Source organism: Halichoerus grypus, chromosome 5, assembly GCF_964656455.1.
Source record: "Halichoerus grypus chromosome 5, mHalGry1.hap1.1, whole genome shotgun sequence".
Taxonomy (NCBI): domain Eukaryota; kingdom Metazoa; phylum Chordata; class Mammalia; order Carnivora; family Phocidae; genus Halichoerus; species Halichoerus grypus.
Window position 1 is genome coordinate 62,940,179 of NC_135716.1, and position 26,052 is coordinate 62,966,230.

Below are 26,052 nucleotides of genomic sequence, written 5' to 3' on the forward strand. Positions count from 1 at the left end.
TAAAATAGTGTTCACTTTCATTTGTTTTTCTTAGTAACACTTATTGCAAGGGCATTTCTGAAATTTACAATAGCTTGTAAATCTCAGTCTTATTCCTTTTTAATTTATTTTTTAAATTCAAGTATAATTAACATAGAGCATTATATTAGTTTCAGGTGTACAATATAATGATTCATCAATTCTATAATCACTTTCATTTTTTAAGATGCAAACAGTTAAAAGAAATTCTTAAGGGAAAAAAAGTCAAGTCAATTAGCAATTACAAGTAGACTGGATCTGCTAAGTAAAATAAGCATTCAGGATGTCTACAAAGGGTCAGAAACCACAGAATTGGTGGAGAATAAAATTAATCGGATAACATCAACTGTCCATCATTTATTTGCACAGATATAGACTTAAATATGCAAGTGGAATATCCTATCAGTGAGTTAAGATTTTCAGAAACTTTCAGTCATTATTATTTGATATTCTGAGCAAATCAACCTTTACATAGCACCATTAATAAATACAATGAATATAATTAATATAAGTGATTATAAAACTTATGTTAGAAGAGCCTTCTTTTGTAAGCAATTTCTCCCATGAAGGAATTATTAAACATCTTAGAGAACATAATTTATATTCAAGAAGATGGTATATATATTTTTTCTCACTAAAATTCACTTCCAGAAATACTAAGTGGTTTTTCTGGATTGAAGTAGATCTTGGAGGGAAAAGGGACACTCCCCATAGAAAGAATAGCCTGAAAAAAGGCACTGAGTCAAGAAATAACCTGGATATTTGGGAGCATGTGAGCAGTTGGTGAGAGCTTAAAATGGGAGTGGTGGATGAAGACCCTGGAAAGCCAAGCAGAGCCAGGTTGTGAAGCCCTCACACACTTGATGTGAAGTCCTAAGACCTTAACCTTACTATATATGCATGAGGAAAAGCATTTAAGAATTTTAAGCAGACAAGTGACATGACCCCCGAAAACAGAGGATGGATCTTTGGAGTTTAAGTCAAAAATCACAAGCACTAGCACCTACTGCAATTTTCTGGACTAGAACTAAAGAAGCATTTGTTACAGAAGGGGAAAATAAGATCAAGTATTTGATATTTGATGACAGAATTTGTGAAGAGGTTACAGTCCCCAAGATCATTCCTCTGCCTTTGGACTCAGTGGCTGAGTAGGTAGTCATTTAAACAAAGAGAATACAGAAGGCAAAGCAAATTCAGAGAATAGATGGAAAGTTTAATTAGAGATAATACTGAGGTCTGAGCTAGAGACAGAGATTTAAAAATCTCCAGCAAGAGGATCAATAAGATTTCTTACAGAGAACAAGAAGCTAGAGAAGAGAAAAGGGAGCCAACAGTTAAGGGGTCGATAGATGAAGGGAGCTGCCAGAGGACAAGTAGGAGAAAAATCTGAAAAGTGTCATCTCAGAAATCAAGAGATGAACATTTTCAGCAAACAGGAGTAGTCAGTTTAAACAAATGCCACAGAAAGTTCAATTAATACAAATGTTATCAATGTCCATAGTACTTTTCCCTCAAGTCCATGATAACTCTTATAAGACAGATTTTGGAGACATGGGTGGGAGAAAGGGAGAGATGTCTACAGCATTGGCCTAAAACTCAAGTAAGAAGTGAAAGAAGGGCAGCTGAAAATACAGACAGCATTTCAGGAAGTTTGGTCATGACAAAATAAAAGTTATCAGAGCACTATTCTAGAGCTGAGTTTATCAATCTTGGATGTGCATACAAATCATCTGAGGCTCTCATTAAAATGTAGATTCTGACTCAGTATGTCCTGGGTGGGTCCTAAGAGTCTGCATTTCTAACCAGATCCCGGGCAATGCCAATGCTGTATGTCTGTGGATCACATTTTGAGTAGCAAGGATCTAGACAGGAAAACAAGGAAAAGGGAAAGGTTCTGTGTTTGCTGTTCTAGTTTAAGATCATTTTGTTTCTTTGTTTATTTTAGTGGAAAAGAACTGAGCATGCTCACAGCCTGTACTAGAATAATCCAATGAAGAGAAAAGGCTGAAATTCTGGAAGGGGATACCTAACAATGTAATACTCCAGAGAAGGTATCCGAGGGATGAGATCTAGAACACTTAAAGAGAAATTCACCTTGAACTCTAAAAAGGAAAAAAGACCTCTTCCTCTAGGGTGGGAGAAAGCTGGAGATGGTGGTGGAGTCGGCAAAAGGTGTGGGTGTGCAGAAAAAGGTGTGGGGCTCTGAGGGTTTCATACCTAGGACTCTGAATTTATCTGTGAGGTGAAAAAGGAAGTTCATCTGGGGAGACAGGAGGGAATTATGAGAAGAAAAAGAGGGAGGTGATCAGAGACATGAAAAGATTGCTGAGTAGTAAGACGGGCCAGTAAAAGACAGGATGGTGAACTGGGATGACACTAATTCCACATCCATGATAGTTTTTTTCCCAGTTTCTTAGGAGAAAAAGCAAAAAGGATGGTTAAGTTGATCCAAGGCTAAAAAGAAGTGACATGGTGCACATGAAGAATAATGACAAGAGGACCCTTGTGATGCTGGCAAGAATGACTGAGGTGACCTACCATGGGGATAAGGCTAGCTAAGGAAGGGAGTCTTCGGGGGAAAAAGAGAAGGATCCAGAGCCTGGAGGTCCCAAATGAATTAAAACAAAACAAAACAAAACAAAACAAAACAAAAAACAAGCTGAGAATATGAAAGTGATGAGATTGCAGTAAGAAATTGGCATATTGGAATTTTAAATTCCAAAGGTGAAATTTCAGTTATAGATATACTCTAGTATGTGGCCATGGGAAGGGGCTGAAGAAGAAAAAGGGAGGGCACCTGGGTGGCTCAGTTGGTTAAGCGACTGCCTTCGGCTCAGGTCATGATCCTGGAGTCCTGGGATCGAGTCCCGCATCGGGCTCCCCGCTCAGCGGGGAGTCTGCTTCTCCCTCTGACCCTCCCCCCTCTCATGTGCTCTCTCTCTCTCTCTCTCAAATAAATAAAATCTTTTAAAAAAAAAAGAAGAAGAAAAAGGGAAACAAGTTTTCCTTTCTTACAGCAAAATTACAGTGCAAAAAGAAACCATGGAATAGTATCTTTTTATTTAATATACATCTGAAAGGAAAAGCACATGAGCATTTCTGTCTTTTACTCTTCAGAAACAAAGAGCATAGGAACCAGATTTGGGCCTACCCTACAACTACGTTGCAAAGACAGAACCCAGCTCTTTAAATGACACTGTAATAAGGACAGAAGCACAACTTGACTCACTCAGGTTTTCGGTTATTTTACAGTACTGATAAAGTGACTTACTCTTTTTTGTTTAGTGAAAATGAAGAGCGTGGATATATCGACTCTCCCCTTTCAGTATGAAATATATCCCATTTCAGTTTTATAATATGAATGAGTTGTTGGAAAGGTTTTAAATGTCTATTAGTCTATATGTTTTAAACATCTGAGTGAAAAGACAAGTTTTTGAAATAAGATTCATTTTTGTCATATATACACTAATGAAGGCAATTTTATAATCTAATAAAGGTCTAGCTAGTATGTTCTTGATAAATTTGATTCTGATAGCAATGCCCTCTCAAAATTTTCCAGACTAATATTTGGGTGATCATATTAAGATGTTTTACATTTTATGTTTCTTAGTAATGAAAAGCATGAATGTCTCTTGTTAAGATAAACACATGCCCTCTTCGCTTATAAAGACATTTCTTTCTATAGCAGCAAGTTATATACTCTGTGGGATCTAACAGTCAGTCCCTTAAATCATTACTAGTGTTAGTATAATATAAAATTTAAAATGCATATAACAAGAGATATCAATGGTTTATTTACCTACCAAGCAAAAAAATAAAATATAAACATATATTATTTAATTTAAAATGCATTTTATGGTTTATGAAATGCTTCATTTATAGAAATACTTGAAGTAATCATATAGCAACAGGTTATAAAGCACACAGATAATTCTTAAACCTGAAAACTTACACCTTTGAGTTGCTGACAAAATATAGTTATTTGCCACCAGAAAAAAATACAAATAGACAACCTTAAAATTGTTATAACCTTTGGCTAAACTGAAACATGCAGAAAAGTGAGATTGGGAGGCATCGTTCTCTCATCAGTTTTTAAAAATTTTTTATTTAAATTCAATTTAAATAACATGTAGTGTATTATTTGCTTCAGAGGTAGAATTTAGTGATTCATCAGTTGCATATAACACCCATTTCTCATTGCATCACGTGCCCTCCTTAATGCCCATCACCCAGTTACCCCATCCCCCCACCCACCTCCTGGAGCTCCAGCAACCCTCATGTTTTTCCTAGAGTTAAGAGTCTCTTATGGTTTGTCTTCCTCTCTGCTTTCATCCTATTTTATTTGTCCTTCCCTTCCCCTATGTTCATCTGTTTTGTTTCTTAGATTTCATATATGAGTGAAATCATACAGTGTTTATCATTCTCTGACTGACTTATTCTGCTTAGCATAATGCCCTCTAGCTCCCTCCATGTCATCAGTTCTCAACAGTGATAAATGTGCCTTACAATTTTTAAGAGTTTTTTAAAAAATAGTGTTTTAGGAATGTACTGCCATTGAGCCAATAAGGTAAAAATATGATTGAGAAAATTCACGACAACATGACCATGCACATTTTGAACATATTCTTGTTCAGCAAGCAATATCCAAACATGCTGTAAAGCTGTTTGCCATGCAGGATGACTTTCTCACCTCTTCCCACTGCATGGACAACCGATGGGCCATATCCTCGGATCTGGAATCCAAGTCCCTCAGCTGAATCGGGGATTTTCACTGTCCTAAAATCAGTCAGAAAATAGGGTAAGATGACTTTAAAATGCCACAGTTGGTTAAAACAATAGTGTCCACGCTTTTATTCATTCTTTCAATAAATATGTGTTGAGAGTCTACTGTGTAAAAGACACTGACTGGGCTAGAAACCAGGAAACAGACAGGGCGCGTGCCCTCACAAAGGCACCCAGTAGGCATGCACCACAGACTTCCTCAATTGAGCGTGGCTGGTACATGGTACATGCTGAGTAAGGAACAGGCTCTGGGAGCGGACAAAACGAGCTCTGAATCCTCATTTAGTCACTTGATAGTTGAATAACTTGCATGAACTCCTTAACTTCTCTGAGTTTGAGTTTCCACAGAAAGGATGTTAAAACTTACTTTGCAGGGGGTCAGTGGAGATTAAAATGGGAATCTTTGGTCAACTGCCCTACATCATGCTATGAATTATGTAGGCACTTCAATAAAATGGAAGCTTCTCTCCTTAGTTTACTGTTTTTGTTTTTTTTTTTTAAAGATTTATTTATCTTAGAGAGAGCTCGCTCGTGAGCAGAGTTAGGGGCAGAGGGAGAAGGAGAGAATCCTCAAGCAGACTCCTTGCTGAGCTTGGAGCCAGACTCAGACTCAGGGCTACATCTCACGACCTGAGTTCATGACCCGAGCCAAAATCAAGAGTTGGCTGCTTAACCGATGGAGCCACCCAGGCGCCCAACTCCTTAGTTTACTGTTACAAAGAAGCCAGCGCACTGTGAAATTTCTTTGTTGAAATTTCTTTGTTAAAAGTAATAAAAGAAACACAGAGTTAATATATTCTACCTGTTGGGAACGTCATCAAAGAACAACAACAAAAAGCTAGTTATAAAGAAGAGATCTGTCAAACACTACATCAAAATAATTTAAGAATGTGATTAACTTTAGAATTTATTCAGTGAAATTTTGAAAGAATAATACATCAAAAGGGAAAACCTGAATAAGAGAAGTATTTTCAATGAAGCCATGTGGAAAAGAAGATGAAGGAATGCTGCTGTTATGTCAAAGCAGTGAGGGATGTCCAGTCTGGCACTAATAAGTGAGCCACTCCACAGAGGGAAGCCAGGGATCAGAGAGCAACGATGAAATGCAGAGAGCATGAGATAAGGCGGAACATCATAACAATAAAAACGAGCATCATAAATTGCAGTACAGAGCAAAGACAAACGAATACAATGCAATAAATTTTGATGGATAGCCCTCGATGCCCAAGAAACAAAAGTGTTTTCCAAAAGATGATGAATTAATCATGACATAAATGTCAGTGGCACTTCAAGGGCACATTCGACAGAGTCTGAAGTTAGGTACAGCGGCACTTACTTAGAGTTTATAAAAAAAAGCTGCTAGAGCAGTCTGAGCAACACTGTGCCTGGAACACTTGAGAAAACGCTATATGGCATTGTGTCTGATGGCAGAGGCTGGTCCCACAATCTGAACTATAACTGAGGCAGGCATTCCAGCATTTGGTGATAGAAATATGAATTATCTGTTTTAGGGAAAGCTGAAAGTAGTATTATGGATTAGGTTACACACTATGAGTAGGTTATACACTATGAAGTGATCTGCATATTGGTGGAGTAGAGGTCACAGAACGAATATATCCTTTATCCTTAATTATACACTTTTTGGTGTATAAGGCTGTATTTGCTTGCTTTGAATAGCACCTTGTTACTAGTGTCTGTCAAAGAAAAAAAAAAGACACCTGAAAATGGAAGATAACTGACTACGGAAAAGAAAAGGGAATAAATACATTTTCTGAGCATGAAACAGAAAAACAGAAGTAGCTCATGCTTCTATATATTATGAATGAGAGTTCACTTTTGCTGAAATAACTTCAAGGCTCTCAGGCCATGGTGAGTTATTGTTGCTTTTGGATTGTGAGGAATTCACAGCAGCCTCTTGGTTCTTTCTGAGCAAGGTCTTCTATCCTTCTAATATTGCTAGGGAAGGTTGACCTTACTCTAATCTTCAAGAAGATTATTGTAGATTTCTTTAAAAATTTTGTACAAAACACCATGAGATGCATTTTGGTCATAATACTGGGGCCCTCTTCATAAAATGGTCTTTGGAAAACATGTTGCCCTGCTGGGACCACTATATTGTCTAGTAAATGAAGAATTAAATTTATACAAAAGGAACACTGTATTTCTTGTAGAATGTAAGTGCACTAAATAATCTGCTACAAAGCCTTTTGAAAAATTATTTGATGCTATCAAGTGTAAAATACAGCTAGAGTCAAAAGAAAACTTCAGTTGGATTTACTTCTCATATTTTTGCTTTCCTCCCTACCCCCAGACAAGACACTACATCAAATATAAGTGGGTATTGTAAGAAAATATGAGAGAATGATTTATAGGAATCACACATTAGAATAAGGACATAAAGGCTATAGATTTCAAGCAAATTAAAAGATGAAAAATGAATACTCTATCCTCAAAACAGTTTTGAAATACAATATAAAATATGTTCCTGATGTAATAAAGAAGCAATGAAAAAAATGAAATAAGACAATAGACAAGCATCACAGATAACATCACTGGAGTACATACCATGTGCTGAACAAGTCACTAAGTTCTTTACAAACCTAAATTTATTTAATGTTCTTAGCAGCTCCATGACATAGACACCCATCATCTCCATTTTTTTATGGATGAAGATGTTGAAGCACACAATTAGCAAGCAAGTGGTGGAAGAGAAGCTTGAAACTGGACCAGAAATATTGGGTTCCAAATACTGTGTAACAAACACTGCAGGAAGAGTCAGAGGACACAGGTTCTAATGCTGCTCATCTAGCAGTTAGTTCTAGGACTGAAGATTTGCCCCCATTTAGTCTTAAAGTTGAGGACTTCAGAGTGATCCAACTGTTGAAATGTCTACGATCAGTGAATCGGTAGTTGCAGGGTTAAATCAGGGGGCAATGGGACCATGAGGAGGACCTTTATGTTTACTAATGATTGATTTGGACTATTACTCCCTTATTCGTTTCTAGTCTGTCCTTTTCCTTTTAAGTGTCCTCAAAGTGTCCAGAGGTAGGCAACTAGGTGAGCCTTACCCTAGATAGGGTTGAGTAAACAGGGAGTAATAGATCAAAATTAGGTTTAGAGAGAAGACATTGTTATGGTTATTCTCTGCCCTCTTGCCCAAAGTCTTCCTAAATGAGTAATTTGAATGAGTCACATTCACTCTCTCTTTGGTACGTTTTGGCATTGACCTTGATGACTTAATGCTGTAGAATCTAGCTCATTACATTGCATACTTGCTTAGGCAGCACATATATTCTAGCTTATTACATTGCATTTCAGCTCCTAAGATAAAGAGTGCACCCAGTTATTGCTAAATATATATATTAAGGCAGGGAAGAATACTATGCTATATATACTGAGAATATTTTCATAAGCAGTTAAAATAAACCTTTTGTTTTTAAAGTGGTAACCTTCATTTACCTTAAAATGAATAAAGTTGCTTATTACTATTAATAAATGCTATAATTGAATTTTAAACAGTAATTTTGATACAATCATAGTACATTAAGACATTACACTAAGCACTTCATATGAATTATACTAATTAATTTATTGGTTAAACAAATCATGGAAACATGATACAGGAACACTAGACCATCAGTGATTTGCAGAAGAAAAGCCAATCTCTTCCAAGTGTATCCATAATATCTTATTAATTTAAAAAAACAGGTTATAATGCATAATCCCATTTTATAAATACATGGTTGTGTAAATCTGTTTCAGTACATCGAAAAGTCAACTATCATTGAATTTCAAAAAAAGTGATGGTTATTTATGGATGATACGATTATAAGAAACACGTCTTCATTTAGAAAAATCTATACTCTCTAAATTGGCTATAATAAACATGAGGTTTTTTCCTAATCATAGGTAGGCAGATAGATAGGCATTTTTTTAAAGAATTGACATATCACTAAGTACAAGCAAGCATGCAAGTGTATTTCACCCAGTTGTGCTCCCATTTCTTATATGTGTTTAATTATAAACCTAATATCTAACTAACTCATAGACCTAAAATTCTTAGAGCTGAACATGGGGAATGCAGTTCTTTATTATCAAGTGTTCTATCAGTTTTCTTCACTTATAATCACATTCAACCCAACCTAGACCAGGAAAATTTGGGCAGCAAAAAGGAAGTATTATTTCTATTGAAACTACCTGATGTGAATAGCAAGCATTAGCAGCATGAGCGATGCAGTTTTCCCCCATCATTTAAAGACAAGTATTAGTGATCTTGGTAAGGTCTAAATGTCCCAAGCAATGAGATACTTAATTCTAGACATGTACTTAGTTAACTTTTCTATTTTATTCACCTATGTATAATTTTTTTAAAAATCCCACACAAATCATACAACTTACTCCCTTGGCTTTGTGCTCACGAGAACTCTTAGAGGCTTTCTGCTGTTTAAGCATGATTTCAGGAAGCAATCCACTTCATTGAAAGGTCTCATAAAAACTAGGTCACCATTAATAGCAAAGATCTTTTTCCCAACTTCCATGCCAGCCATCTAAGAGAGAAATAGAAAGAAAAAAAATCAAATTATATCTTAATAAGGAATCTATTTTTTTCACAGAATTAGAAGCTGAAAAGACCTAGAACTTACAGATTTTTGACATTTCAACACATTTGCAATGTTTTTTATGCAATTTCGCACAACAGAACTGTGGGGGAGATAACACAGTTATTATCTTTGACCTAGTTTTAAATTTGATCACCCATTTGCACTGAAATTCCCGCCCCTTCTTTTATGACTTAATTTTGTCCTCCTCCTGTGACCCTCTTTCTATTGTATCTTCCAGTTCTTTTTCTTATTTCATCCTTTAAACTACAGTCAAACCCCAGGTTAATTTTTTTTTTTTTTTACTCTGTTTTCCATTTATATCCAATTAAGTCAGAGAGGTTCCACCTCTATACAGCCATCAATGATAACCGAATAAGCATCGCTAATATGACACAGCATAAATATCTCCAGGGGGAGAGAGGAATGGCCTGGAACCCAAGGAAAAGAGCTCCAAAAAGCACAGATTGCCAGAGGCTGGAAAGATGACAAAGAAGACATTATCTCTCCATGCCAACCAGGCTGCCATTCTTAACCAATCCCACTGCCTCCGAACTACATGCTGTGTTGGTTACCAGAGAAATGATGAAGACCCGGGAGAGGGCACTTACTCAGTGACATAGTTAGATGAAGCTGTACTCTAAGAACACCCACAGAAAATGTCTGGGAGAAACATTTCCTTCTGGCAGAAAATTACTAAAAACAGTCATTTGTTGGCCCAGCCCACTAACAAAGTATGAGTTGACCAGAGTTATTTCGTTTGAAATTAATGTGTTGTACCTAAAACACTGTCTTGCATGAATTTGTGTTTTGGTAAAAGACGGAGACCTTGGACATTAGCCAATAGGAGGGTGGATGGAAGTATGCTACTAACTTTAAGCCAGGTTCAAAGTTAAAAGTCATGCTTCATTCATTCTCACATTCTTTATTTAAGATTTATATATTTAGAAGTTTGCTTGAGGATTAAGGTATTTTTACAAGCCAGGCCGCAAGGTGAGAATACTTTAAATCTGACATATTTGGGATATAACACTCCCAGTAGGTTCCATGAGAGCAGGAGATTTTGCCTCTTTTATTCATTGCTATATTCCCAGAGCCTGGAACAGTTCCTGGCATATAATAGGTACTAAATAAATAATCCTGAATGAATGATCAGGAGATTTCTTTGATTAAAGGCTGCTGAGGTGAGAGAACATCAAATAGCATTAACCTAATGAGAAAATAAGCCAAAGCACATGCTTTACTGATGAAAGTTATATTTTTATAAGACAGCCAAAAGTGATAGGAAAATAAAAGACGTAGCCCTAGATTTAATGGAACAGGTATCTGACATACATAATACAGTCCCACTGTATGCAGTCTCCCCAGGGTTCCAGGCTAGAATTTTGAACAGGGAAGTCCCAGGGACATGGAATGAGCCATGTGATCTCCCAAGGTCAAGAAGTTCACAGTTACGGATCTCCAAATATCTGAGTACATGAACTCTGTCACAAATCCCAATCGTATCTGGTAGAAACTCAGAATAAGATTATTCAGAAACACTATTTTCAATAAAGATACTTAAAAGCTGATTTCAATTTGTTTAGAACTTTTATATTTGTATGTCATGGACAACAAATTTAAATAAAAATGCTAATTTACATTACCTCAGCATTAGACCCCTTTTCTACCAACTTTATTATTGGAACTTTATTTTTGTCTTCTAACCCAAAACCATAGCTGCCTTCATTGGATTTAATCTGAAATGCAAAATATTAACATTATTAATAAAGGGACTATGAAAAAAGGTACAAACAGAATAAATGAAGAAAATTTATATAACATATTGATAAACTTACCAATAATGATTTGGCTATAACATTTTCTACAACTTTTAAATCATGTTTCATAAGTCGATGCTTCATATTTGATCCTTCCATTTCCTCATCCGCAAAAAAACGGAAAAGTAGGGGTTCATCTCTGAATTCACTTTTTTCAAGAACTACAAAAAGAGATTCAAATTGTTCCAATTAATCCAAAAATTGGACCCATTTTTCATACTAATAGACATTCAGTAAATACCTGTCCCATAACCTCAATGTAATACTCTTAGAAGAAATTTCATTCACAAATATTCCTATGATATTGTTCTATTTCTTTCAACAGCTTCAAGCCGATGTTTCCTTTAAATTACTATTAACTAAAGAGTTTAGAATTTTTAAGTATTTTTTCAATGTTAACTTTTTTTTTTAATTATTTATTTATTTGACAGAGAGAGAGAGCGAGAGCAGGAACACAAGCAGGGGGAGTGGGAGAGGGAGAAGCAGGCTTCCCGCTGAGCAGGGAGCCCGATGCGGGGCTCAATCCCAGGACCCTGGGATCATGACCTGAGCCGAAGGCAGATGCTTAACGACTGAGCCACTCAGGTGCCCCAAATGTTAACTTTTTTGTACTCACCCAAATTTAATAAAAGATTATACTGAATCAAAAAATGTATGCAATCAAAAACATAGAAACCTACATTGTTTTGAATTTGTAGTAAACATTTGAAGTGTGTTTTTAATATTCTGAACAATTATGGGAAAATTCAAATGGGTAAGTGTTGCTCTTATGTGTGTGAGCAATTCCCACTGTGGTCACTTTTGTTCCAACACTTCAAACCAGAAATATATCTTCTGGGTGAAATGTGATTTTAGTTTCCACTAATTCCTAGTTCTTTTCTGTTTAAAAACATTGTTCTCAAATAATCTTATTTCAATAAAGGTTCATTTTTTCCCTTTTATCTGAACGTTAGTATTTTCCCCCAAAGTCCCTAAGATTAACCTTTCAAAAATAAGGCTAAATACTGATAGACAGAATTTATATTCAGTGAGATCCTGACAGCTGTCAAAATGTTTTAAAAGAGAAATCTTCTCTATTTCTATTTATGTATCCTTGGTTGAAGCGTACTTGTTGGAACAGGGTGATTCATTGAGCAGGGTAGCTAAAGGGAAGACACTGGTCCCATGGCACTGTACAAGGTCTGGCTTTATGATGAAGCACACCTCCAGGTCTGGGATTGATTCTGGGTGTGGCTTTGGGAAAGTTACTTCAACTCTTTGAACTGCAGTTTCCGCATCGGTAAAATGGGGGCAATAAAACCTTCTTCATAACGTACAGAACTAAAAATGAAGTAATAAGTATGATTAACCTGGCATACAGAAAGCGATACAAAACTATTTTATTTCATTATTTTTACAGAGTTCCAAGTAATAACTGTTGACCGGATGATATATGTGTTGATCTTTGGATGGAAGACTGGCCGGCAACTTGGGTTAACAAATGAAACTATCAAGCACAAATTAAAAACACCTTACAGTTGACAATAGAAATGAGAATATACTTGAGATTAAGTTAGGTCTTGCCTACATGACCCAAGCACTTCCCCCAAACTCACATGGTGTTTTGCTATTGCTATTTTCCTCCACAAAATAGTCTGCCTAACAGGAGTGAGAAAGGACATCAATAAGGCAGGCAGCAGCCAAATTGGTTGTGCTTTACTGACATAGACTTTTGTAGGGAAAACTTTTGTTGTTAACTCAATATTTTATTTTTTTGTTAGTTAATTAATTAATTGTATTTGTTTTTTTAGAGAGAGAGAGAGCATGCGCACATGCCTACGAGCATGGGAGAGGGGCAGACAGAGAGGGAGAACGTCAAGCAGGCTCCGCATCGAGCACAAGCCCAATGCAGGATTGATTTCATGATCCTGAGATCATGACTTGAACCAAAATCAAGAGTCGGACGCTTAACCGACTGAGCCACCCAGGTGCCCCAACTCAATATTTTAAAATAAATATTTAGATAAAATGACTGCTTGTTGATGCTTTAAAAAGAAAAACAAAATATTTGAAGGATTTCACCCTGATATTATAGTTTTAATTCCCTATAATAATATCATTTCTCCCATTCAATAGTTTTTCAGCAAGGACTAATATTTCTCTATCACATCTCATACAGTGCTCTAGAGATAGTGGGATGTAACGGAATTCCCAAATGAATGTATGCTAACCAATGATACTCTCAACATCACTGAAAGTTTTGCTATACTTCCTTCTTCATAGAAAGGTAATAACCTTGGGGTGCTTGAGTGGCTCCGTTGGTTGAGCAATCGACTCTTGGTTTTGGCTCAGGTCATGATCTCAGGGTCATGAGGGGACATGAGGGGACTCCTCAGAGGGGAGTCTGCTTGAGATTCTCTTTCTCCCTCTCCCTCTGCCCCAGTCTCTCTCTATATAAAATAAATAAATCTTTTTTTAAAAAGGGTAATAACCTTCTGAAAGTAATTGACAAATAGGTAGAAGTGTTATCAAATATGTGTTTATAAGCATATATATATGTTATATATATGTAAACAGTGAAAAAGACTGGGTTTGTGGAATATATAAGATGCTATGAATACAAAGGGAAAACTAAGTCTCATTATTTTTATAAATTTAGGCGTAATGAAGTCATCAAACAAGAAAAATAATTAGTAGCCAAAATGAAACAGATTTTTTCCAGAGATTTATAATTTTATCTCTGAGATAATTTTAAAAGCATTTTTCTCAAAAAAAAAAAAAAACAATGATTACCAACCATATATGCTCTCATTTAATCATTTTAATACATACTGGCATTAAAAAAAACCATGAGTTTAATCTAAAATAATTTCAATTTTTTTTTAAAGCTACTTAAAAAAAACAAACAAACACCTTCTAGTTCAAGCTTTTGCTCTTCTGGAGTCAGTCTAGAAAAAGAGAAGAGAAGTCATGGCAACTGGTAGATAAAAGCAACTAGACATAGGAATGGCACCAGAGGTGAAATTGAATGCAGATGTGACCCAGTATGGACACATGGCAAGACCCATACGGTCTTGCTGGTTCATCTCTAAATGACTTCACTAAAACAATGAGGTACTCCCAGCGCCCTAACAAAAACAAAACAGTAAAATACATCTGTGAGCTTCCAGAATAAAAATCCCTACCATGGTGCATAAATCCATTGTCACAGAGTCCGACACCAAATATCATTGCCTCTTCTCTGGTGCGGCAATCCCCCTGTTAACCACAAAAACATGGCACAACTTAACAGGCAACTAAAGGCTTTGTTGTATCTTTACTGCATTTGACGTTCCCAGCACCATATGACAAAAACATTCATTTCTTAGGGCACACACTGCTTTCATAAGCTCATGATGCACCTAATTGCTATAAAACATTCACTTGATTATAAAAACATCTTTTTTTTGACATTAAGTGAAAAACAAGGATATAATATTCCTGAGTAAAATCATACTGTATTAAACATGAAAATATATAAATAACTAAAATTTATTGTTACCACAAATGATCCCTTTCTCTTATTTTTTCAATATTGTATCCCAATTGTGCAGCAAGAGAATATCCTATATATTGAAAACACACTAAAGTTAATGAAAAATCATTATGCATGATCTCTGCTATCATATTTCTTTTACCAAATGGCCTTGTTCTTAAGGACCCCTAAAGAAACCTACTAACTTAGGGTGATTTATAAGACCCTAAAAATAAATTGTTCAGCTGAGCCTGTAAATGCAAGCTTCTCTTTCACTATCTTGCAGAAAAAATAATCACATCATGTAACTGAAGCAAAAATGAAAGCCCAATGCAATCTTCTGTTATGTTTTTATCTAGGAAACTTCTATTTTATTCATGTAAGTATGGATTCATATATAGAAATAGACATATGTACATATGTGTGTGTGTGTATAAACTTAACAGTTTTAGGTTTTGTGGTTAAGAAGTGCTTTCTCATTTTATTTCTTCCTAGTCAGGTTGGTCCCCTACTGTTGCCTGAACTCTGTGCTTATTTTCATCCTTGCTTTCGCTCACAATCATTCATACCTACAATGCATGTTTTGCATGTTTTGTCCACTCATTTGTTTTAAAATATCTGTTGTTAGTCCTAGCAAGTTATTCTAATATTCCTGTGCCTTTTTCTCTGTTAGATAATAATTCCAGTAAGTAATAAACAGTTGTGAAAATAAAATCTGGAGAGATGAAGGGACTTGTCCAACTTTGCATAACTACTTATCAGAAGAACCATCATCAGAGGCTAGGTTATCTGAGTCCCAGTCCATCACCCCAATTTCTACTACATACAATTTCTAAGACATTGTTGTAACAGATCACTAAGAAAACCTGAAGAAAAAAAATAATTGCAACGTGGTCCAGTTTTTGGGTAGCTTATTTATTCTTCTAATGCTCACATTTGAAAAGTAAAACAATGCCAAAAAGGAAAAAAGAAAAGAAAGCTGCTCACTGATTTCCTGAGTCAGGACTTTAAATATTTATTAGGCACCAACTTTTGCTTCAAAAAAACTTCCTTCAGTTTTCTCACATAGTCAACATATGGTACAAGTTCATGTGAATTCTTTAAGATTATAATTTCTATGTGAAATGCCAACTCTGATATCAAGTACAGAACCAATTCTAATGACACATATTTGACCATAATATTATAAAAGGCTCTGACTCTAGTAAACCCCTGCATGTATGAATTAAGTTTTTTTATCTAAAAATAATTGCTTGGTTTAATCTAAAATCTTAACTTCCAAATAGAATACATTTAAGTGCTATAAATACAAAAGTAAGCAGTCTTGAATAGTCTAGAAATTAATATTAAATAATAAAAATCTCAAAATTTATGTGCACAGATGAATCAAATATGAATTAAACATTAATATTTGAAACAAAGAACATTTTATGATTATCAAATGTTATTCACATGTAACAAAGAGTAGGCCACTTTCTTTAATAACAAAAAAGTAAAACTGCTTATGAAATTGACTCAAATATCTAAGCATGACAACATTTCAACCAAGCAATATCCCCTAACAAAATAGTAAGTTCTGTCAAAGTTCTTTTTTAATCAATGTTAAACATTTGATCATATATTAGTTGACCTAGTATGACAAAATATTTAAATTTATATTTGAATATCTAGTATGTTGGGGTAGGTGCCCTAATTTGCAAATAACATTTTCTCAATACCTGCTGTCAACTCCCACGTTCTGAGAAACAGAGCAACAATAACAATAAATTTCATAGTTCCCTATTTAAAATGTATGTAGATAAATATTAAAGCTTATATGTCAAAGCACAATTATCTAACAGAAAGGCACAGGGAGATTAGATAACTTGCTAGGACTAGGAAACATATCTTAAGACGAATTAGTGAACAAAACATGCAAGAAATTTTAGTGTATGTGAATATGTATTCTTCAGTGATACTCAAATTACACTTAGGTTTTGGTTTGTTTTTGTTTTTGTTTTTGTTTTTAAAGTAGGCTCCATGCTGGGCATGGGGCCAGCTTGAACTCACGATTCAGAGATCAAGACGTGAGCTGAGATCAAGAGTCAGACGCTTAACTGACTGAGACACCCAGGTGCTCCTACACTTAGTTTTTTTGATGGATCTCAGTTGATACTTTAAAAATAGGAACATCTTCCTTTTGAAAAACCATATAGCATAAAAATTAAGTTTGAAGACTGTTAAGTCAGATCACCTAGATTCAAATTCTAACTCTGTATTAGCTGTATGAACTTGGTCAAGCTATTTCACTGTGTCTCATCTGCACATGGTGACAAAAAAAGGCACCTAAATCCCCTCAAAGCTTAAAGCAGCAGTGAATTAACTCAGCAACTTCTATTTGTCTATTTACCTGTGCAATTAACCAGTCTATCAGTTTGTTGGCCATGACTATAGATTTGTAGGTTCTTAAATGGTAATCTTTATCTCTATAAAGGAAAAAGAAACCAAAACCAGTAAGAAGAGGGTAAGTAAGCACAGGAAAACATTTCATTTAATATCAGTGTGCAACAGAAAAGTTTACTAAATATAATCTGAATCTATTATCCAAGTTATGTGCAAATAACAGAGGTTTATAAGGTATACATAGCACTGGAAAACTCCTTCATCAGCTCGTATCGGAAGAGACCAACAATGATACCAAAACAAGACATTTCTCCTTTGATATGTTCTTATACACAAGTAGATTATTACTGCTATATTATCCGGTAAAAACTTAGCTAGAAATACAATATCTCATCAATAAAAGAATAACAAAATGGAATTTCTTCCCTTAAAATCTGGATAGAGTCTACAAAAAAAAAAAAAAAGAAAGAAAGAAAACTCATCAAAATGTGGAGAATAAAGCAACCCCTTTTATTCCTGAATTCTCCAGGAAGGCTGGATTTGGTTCAGCTGCAGTGGCAGACAGCAGGCCCGTCCCAAGGTAAACATGCTGAGAACCCTGTCATTCATCTTGTCTGATCAGGGCATGGACAACTGACACCAGATCACAAGGGAACCAAAGGAACCAGCTGATTCTACATTAGCCTCTCCTTTCAGTAGACTTCCCAGATCTGAGAAATCAAAGTTAAGTTAGATACCAACAAGTACTCCTGATCAGAATGGGGCCCCCAGGGCAGAAATCTATAATTCATTCATTTTGCAGGCCCAGATCAAAGAGAAAATGACAGTCTTTTCAAAATGTCAAAAGATCCGAACCGCAAACAACTTGAAATGATAAATAATTACTAGCTCTATTCACAGTTCTTTAGCCCCTGTCAGCAACTGACGATACTGACATCATTTTATCCACTTTCATAAAAAAAAGTCCCTGAAAAATGGTTGATATTTCTAAGATTTTTGTAATAAATACACCAGGTTAGCCAGTAATCAATAGCAGATTCCTTTAAAAAAAAAATCTTTAGGGGCGCCTGGGTGGCTCAGTCGTTGAGCGTCTGCCTTCGGCTCGGGTCGTGATCCCGGGGTCCTGGGATCGAGCCCCACGTCGGCTCCCTGCTTGCGGGAAGCCTGCTTCTCCCTCTCCCACTTCCCCTGCTTGTGTTCCCTCTCTCACTGTGTCTCTCTCTGTCAAATAAATAAATAAAATCTTAAAAAATAAATAAAAAAAAATATTTAAAAATAAATTAATTAATTAAATAAAATAAAATCTTTTTAAATCTATCTCCATGTTTCTGATACCTCACTGCCCATTTCATCTTGGTTTCCATAAGCATCACTAAGAAGGAAAAGGATAGTCAGCCTATTATAAAACACATGTGGGTCGGTGAATTCTTCACCCAGATAATTTTTCTTTTTGTAAGCTGAGTTCACACATATTAAAAGCATGACTATCATACATTCCATCTGTTTTATGGTTTTTTCCCATAAATTTTTCCTTGACAACTCATAAACAATTGTCATTTCTAGCCAAAGAACAATTCCTTCTTATCAGCTCTTATGGAATGTAACTTTCTTGGTAAGAAATCCCATATGGCTAAAATATATTTTCAGAGCATATTTTCTCACATACGAAATCGACATATACACAGGTAACCTGAAAACTGTAACCATTACTGTTTTTATGAGTTTAGCAGAAAAGATAAATTTAAGTACCCACTTGCTATTGATTGAAGTTTAGTGTTAGGTTATCCAAAATATTTGCAGGGTGGCTGTGCTAGAAATCTAGTAGGGAATCAATAAATATAGGTTCATTTTCACTTCTTTTTACTTTAGGAAGCCTGTTTGTGACAGGGCACTTTCAGGAGTGATTGGGTAAATTTTGTTTCTTCCTCCAGGATCTGCACTGTGTTCTCTATAAAACATCAGTGAGCTTTCCAATACACTTAAACAGCCACTTCTGGATTTTTTTTTCTTGAGTTCTGAGTTTCCTTGAAATTGGAAACCAGAATGAAAAACAGAAACCCAGCACATCAAACATTTAGATTCTATAGCCACGACGGAAAAGCGTCTTTATTCATCTTGGAAATGGTACATCCATTTTTTTTTTGGTCCTGAATATTAAATTTCAGTCAATATGAATGATATTTGGCCATTTGAAATTAGTGTAACATCATAATACATTCTATCAGTGTATATCAGTGTATATTTTATAAAAATACAGTAATACTCGTGAACGTCTCTTCTATTAGTAATCATAACACAAAACTCAGTTTTCTGCTGTCTTTCTAGAGAGAGAAACTGAAAATTAATTATGATTCCACTTCAAAAACAAGGGCATATCTCTTCAGAAGGAAAAAATTGGTAGAGAATAAAATTATAAAATTTTACTTATTAACTCCAAAGTAATTCTTAATTTTCAAGTACAAAATCTTTCCTTTGGATGAAAGACTATTAGGAGGAAATATTGTGAAAATACACATCCAAGAATTGATTATACAATTTAGTGGAAAAAAAATCAATATAAAGTAATCATAGTGGTATTTATAGTAAATAGTATTTCCAAATCCTCTCCCAGTCAACTATTATTTACTAAATATTAACTGATTGTGGATTATTTCATTATCAAGTCTATAATTCAGTATGGATTAATAACAAATTATTTTAGAAATCAGAATAAAAAGAGTGGAAAAAAACTGCATAATTAGAGCCCCAGAAAATTTAGAAATATTTTCAGATCAATTATTACTTAAAATCATCTTTAAAAGTAAAATTTTCACTTATGGAAGAAAAATAAAATAAACCAAGAGGTTCCAGCTGAATAATACTTACCTAATATGCAATATAAATATTTCCACGTAAATTGCCCAGAACTTAGAAACCAGACTCACCTTATCACTGGAGTAAACAGACTATGAAGACGGCAATATAATCTCACTCCCTATTATAAAATAAAGATATGTCAAAAACAAGGAAGATCACTCAAAGGACAGACCAATGAATTTTGAGACATATCCACTGTCAACATTCCGGAATCATTATATAATCTCTACCAATTTAAAAGTTATTCAACTGTTGTATTACATCAGAAAAATAATATAACTTAAATAATTAAAAACAGGATTAAACTGTACTATGAATTTGTCATATACATATGACATATACAAAGGGTTTTTAAAATTATTTTTCTTAAAATGTAAAATTTCAAAGTATTAGCAGAAAATAATTCTATGCAGCAATACCTCACACTACACGTACATTATATGTCAATATAAATCTTGGTGTGCAAAGAAAACTGATGTTACATAAATTTTATATATTTATATATTTTTTAAACTTATTCAAGTATAATGGCCACTTGTTGCTACATGTGACATACTTTTCAGTGGATATAATCTGAGTGTGCAATTTCATTAGTTCCATTTAGAACTACGTGAGAGTATGAAAAAAATGATCTAACCCTAGAATTCTTTAAATAGCAAGAAGAAATTGAGAGGCTTGCTTACGAATGCCATTTTCTATACTAGAAGAATTTTTTTAAGTCTCTTAACAGCATTTTATCTTGGTGAAGTATGACAACATGAATTCTGCTATTGATAAAAGGTTCTGGGAGAGGTTGTTACCTTTGAAATCACGTCCTGCATCTCATTTCTTGGATAAAATGTTCCATCATCATAGCGAAATCTATATAACATCTGTTCTGGCTTGAACTGATGTTTATCAGTAACTAAGAACATAGAAACAATACATTAAAATACTGACAATCTAAAAAGTGGAAAACAAAAACAATTAAATTTATAAAATACATATTCTTACATACTAAAATCTGTAGTTTTACCAAAAACTTTTGTTTCCCTAATGCAGTAATACTAATCCAGTATTCTGACAGTAAGATTTTGTTATATAATGCATTTACAATTTCCATATAATGATTTAAGAAATAAATTGAGATCAGCAATACTGTTAGCATAGTATGAGGGTATGTACAATGTATTATTTTATTTATATAAATACACAAAGTTGTGTTTTCTATTTCTTCACAGTGCCACAAAGTCGAGCAAAAAGTGTCCTTCAAAGAGCAGATAATCTAACTAGTGAATTATAATTCAATTCTCAGTTCTAGAAGTGAATTTTAGTATTTATCTGTTTTATCCCACAGCAATCAGGCCAAGACCACACATACACCAATCTTGACCATTTATTCTGTGTTTATTTTTTTAAATGTTTTATTTATTTATTTGACAGAGAGAGACACAGTGAGACCAGGAACACAAGCAGGGGGAGTGGGAGATGGAGAAGCAGGCTTCCTGCCGAGCAGGGAGCCCGATGCGGGGCTCGATCCCAAGACCCTGGGATCATGACCTGAGTGAAAAGCAGACACTTAACGACTGAGCCACCCAGGCGCCCCTATTCTATGTTTAGATCTCTGGAGTAGATTATATAATTTCAATACGTAAATTCTTCCAAAATGTCAACAGTTTTCTGAAACTGAGAAATGCTTTTCTTACATGTCACTTAATATTTTTGCCCTCAGTGGCAATGAGAATGGTCATCCTCCACTTTCATCCTTGAGGTAAGAGTTTCATATTCATAAAGACTCCTATTTAACTTCCTCTCATGTTTTCTTTTTTTCCAGGAAAAGTATGTTATAGACAGTCTAACAAAAATATGACTGTTTGTGGAGGAAAAAAAAAAAACACAAATTAAACCTCGAAGAGTTTATATTTAAATGTTTTCTTTACAGGGAATGCAACATTTGCAGAAAAAGATAATTTACCACAATGGGCTCTGTTTTCATGATTAGCTATAAGACTTTGACCTTTTTGTTTAAAATGTTGAAGGGGGAGAAAAAGTTGTCATAATTGATTTTCATGAACTACATTTGGTGAGGGGCGCCCGGGTGGCTCAGTAGGTTAAGCGTCTGCCTTCGGCTCAGGTCAGGATCTCAGGGTCCTGGGATCGAGCCCCAAGTCCGAGTCTGAGTCTGAGTCTGGCTCCCTGCTCAGCAGGGGGTCTGCTTCTCCCTCTGCCCCTCCCCCCTAGTCATGTTCTCACTCTCTCACTCGTGCGGTCTCTCTCTCTCTCATAAATAAAATCTTAAAAAAAAATGAACTACATTTGCTGAATCCAGAAGAAAGCCAAAAGACTTATCACACATACATACACGTATGTGAAGTTTCAGCTATTTTACCCCAACCTACCCAAACCACGTGCATGGCTTGCAGCCATCAGATCGACACAGGACTGTTGCCAAAGAAAGATAGACAACACAGCCTTTTGGCAGCTTTTTATTTCCAGATCAAGCCAAAAAGAAAAAAGCATGTGTGAAAGAAAAATAATATCGAGAGAAATATTTTGCAATCCTATGGCATGTTTCAAGACCAGTTATTTATTTCTTCTCTGCAATCTACCTATTCTAATTTTTTTTTTTTGAAAAACAGTAATTGTTTAATAATATCAACTATTATAGACAGCATTCAGATTTCACCAGTTAGGTCATTTTTAAAAAAAACTGTTCATTCAAATCACAATTCCAGATAAGGTCCTTTGTACTACCGTTTTTTTGTTTTTTTAATTATTATTAACACATAATGTACTATTTGTTTCAGGGGTACAGGTCTGTGATTCATCAGTCTTACACAATACCCATTCTAATTTTTATCCCCTAAGATTCACTGAAATAAATTATTGTCTTGATATTTCAAAATTCAAGGAAACGTTGGGTCCAAATGCTCTTGCCATAATAACACAAATGGTGATTTAAAATTCCTATTCAAAATGGAGTGCTTAGTTGTATGGCAAACTCTTACAGGACTTTGATAATTCATCTTGGGTTAATCTGCAACTCTTAGCTGTTGCCTTGGAAAAACAATGAATCCTTCTGCATGCAAATGCACTCCCCCAACTTCTTGAACATGAAAAATGGGTTTATTAACCGTTGAGAGTGCAGGTCATGTGAGAAAGGTTGCTTAACGTTGTCTTCTAAACAACTATGCAATATTGAGATATTACTCGGGATACAGCTGGCTTTCTAGGTGGTGGGGAAGGAGTGCTGATCTGTAGTATTCACCAATTTCTGTGGTATTAAATATTCCCACACTGGCCGATTTCAAGCTACCAAAATAAAGTCACTGAACACTGAGTTAGACGAGCAGTGATACATTATTATTTAGTATTTCCATACAGAAATAATAGATATAAATAACACTAAGAACACAGACAACAATAAAATAGAGTAAAATAATTAGGAAATGATGAGTTTTAATAATATATGAACTTTGTTTATAGTACAATTTATGTACTATCTGTTCACATAATTTTTAATAATAGCTGTGCCTTACAACCAGCTTGCAAATTTCCAAGAAATTTATTTATTTATTTATTTATTTTTTAAAGATTTTATTTATTTATCCATTTGAGAGAGAGAGAGAGAGAGAGAGAGCATGAGACGGGGGAGGGTCAGAGGGAGAAGCAGACTCCCCGCTCAGCAGGGAGCCCGACGTGGGACTCGATCCCGGGACTCCAGGATCATGACCTGAGCCAAAGGCAGCCGCCCAACCAATTAAGCCACCCAGGTGCCCCTCCAAGAAATTTAATTACCAGCTCTCTTAAGTTTGTATAAGCCAACTTCAGCACAATACTGGATATAATGAATGTGGTCTCTGGATTGCATAAGCATTTATAATGTAAATAGTAGACCCAGACAAGAAAATCTATCAGCATATCATACCGAAAGCATATGCTGTTTCAACCCAATAATTCCTGATATAGCAAGGCTTTTCTTTTATGAAGTTCTCAACAATATTTGCAATGTGAATAGTGGCAATAATAGTCAACTCTTTAAGCTTTCTCTCTTTAAAACAGATGGTTCATTCAACTTTATTTTAGGAATTCTATTTTCACTAAATGCAGCTGGAAACACATACCAATAAAACTAGCATGTTTGGCTCATATTTCTACATTCTAATAAAATTATTAATGTACAATTGCATAATATGTTCTCTTACTCCCAATTCAGGGGAATGTGTACTAGTTAATTTTGGACACTTAAAAAAGTGATTACTTTTAGCAACAAAAATTCTGTATGCCAAATCTGAAATTACAACTGATCAAATCCTGATAACAATAATAGTATAGGCCACTAAAATCAAACTGTGACAAATAGAACGATATTAATAGAGAGTACTCAGTGGTTTATTTTTCAGAAAAAGAGTTAATCAGGTTATAAATATCATTGTTCAAAAAGATTTATTATAAGTTAAGTAATCAAAGGGTTTTTGCATTTGAAATTTCAAAATAAATTTTAATCCAGAATTTATCTCTTACTTCCTGTTCAAAATTGTATTGGAGAAAAGTGGTGTCTGAAATTGGAGGATAAGTTGATTAGGACTGAAATTCTACCATTCTGATATCACTTACCAAAATAATCTTACATTTTTTTTTCTCTTTAAAGGGAGGCAATTAAAAAATATTGTGAGAAATATCTTAACAGAATAAATAAGAGTGGTTCTCTCTCTATGGAACTCTGTGATTCCTTCAAGAGCTTTCAGCAGTTATGAACTGAAGAATAGGTCAGATTCTAAAAGACTACTCATGAAGATATTTAACAAATATTATTCCAACTCTACTTTGTACTAACTTACAATTGACTTGAAAATGTTTGGCTAGCTATTCATGATTTCAGGCAAAGTAGTAACAGTTTTGTCATTGTAAAGTCAGTAAAATTCCACCCATAATAGTTATGCCTTCAGTTTTCAGAACCCAATGCACAATGCAAATAAGTAACTAGTTCTCATACAATTCCTAGGTCACCTTTGATGAAACAGGAAAGCAAGAGTGGAAGGGCGGCTTGAAAATAACCTAAAAGCCCCTTCAAAGGACATCCTCTCCCCCACACCCTGACTCTTTCCAGCTCTGGGAATAAAATTTCTGTAATTACCTTTTATCTATTACAAGGTACCTCAAAGTCAAAAAGGAAAATATTATAACAAACTTAGTGTGTTGCTCTTTCTAAATATAGTAAGCGATCCCATACAAGGACAAAAAGTTACATTTTTTAAATAATCTTTTAAATAATTTAAATAGCATCAATTGTTGACAGCTTTAAGATTTTTTTTCTCCTATTTCTAATTCATAATGGTTTGAAATCACTCAAATTAACAACAGAAGTTACAAAAACCTCCACTGAAATAGAAATGTTACAAGTTATTTTTATGACTAGTATATGCTGATATTACTATAAAACATTGACAAGTTTATATAATGATTACTCTGGCTTTAATATAGTTCCATAGATTTTATATTGACCTGGGAGCTATGCCTCAGTGGCAGACACTGGGTCGTTGTTTACCAAATTGGGTTAGCTTTAGTTTCCCCTGGGCATGCATCTACACTACATTTCTAAGTTTCTCCTGCAGTAAGGAGTGGCCATGGAACTGAGCTGCATTTAAGGACATACACACAAAAGTAAGGCACAACGGGGAGTGTACAAGCCCATTTAAAACAAACAAACCAAGAACTCCACCACTCCTTCAAGATGACCTTTAAGAGCCCTGCATTGAAGATGGATGAGCCTCTATCAGGCACCAAAACCCTGTGTGGGGGAGAGCACCCAACCCCATCCTCCACCAGTGACTGGACTTTACCTGAGCAAAAAAGTAGCTTCTAGGAATATAAGCCACTGTACTGAGGTTTATATCTGTTACAGCAGCTAGTGTTAACTAAAACAGTTTTCCCTCTCAGTTTTCCCTGCAAAAAGTTAATTCTCCCAACCTAGTAGATTTCTAACTTTCTGAAAGGAAATATGTCAACAGCTGGATTGCTTGATGAACAAGGTAAAAAGATGGTCTTAAAACTACGAGACCATAGGGGCGCCTGGGTGGCTCAGTCGTTAAGCGTCTGCCTTCGGCTCAGGTCATGATCCCAG

The 26,052-nt window shown here is 35.1% G+C and overlaps 1 protein-coding gene across 8 annotated transcripts in view; it reads right to left on the reverse strand.

Moving 5' to 3' along the window:
* The window catches only part of PREX2 (phosphatidylinositol-3,4,5-trisphosphate dependent Rac exchange factor 2), a 283,867-nt gene that overhangs the window by 133,324 nt on the left and 124,491 nt on the right, over positions 1–26,052 (reverse strand). For 7 of the 8 annotated variants that reach the window (XR_004908454.2, XM_036064630.2, XM_036064634.2 and 4 more), the window contains 8 exons: positions 20,750–20,853; positions 20,018–20,067; positions 17,101–17,176; positions 14,383–14,455; positions 11,237–11,379; positions 11,045–11,137; positions 9,199–9,347; positions 4,709–4,794 (listed from right to left, as the gene is read on the reverse strand). Coding sequence is in view for 7 of the 8 variants with exons in the window: in XM_036064630.2 (XP_035920523.2) it covers positions 4,709–4,794; positions 9,199–9,347; positions 11,045–11,137; positions 11,237–11,379; positions 14,383–14,455; positions 17,101–17,176; positions 20,018–20,067; positions 20,750–20,853 (774 nt within the window). In the remaining variant the exon portion in view is untranslated. The remainder of the gene's footprint in view (positions 1–4,708; positions 4,795–9,198; positions 9,348–11,044; positions 11,138–11,236; positions 11,380–14,382; positions 14,456–17,100; positions 17,177–20,017; positions 20,068–20,749; positions 20,854–26,052) is intronic. The other variant, XM_078072312.1, reaches the window with a different exon arrangement.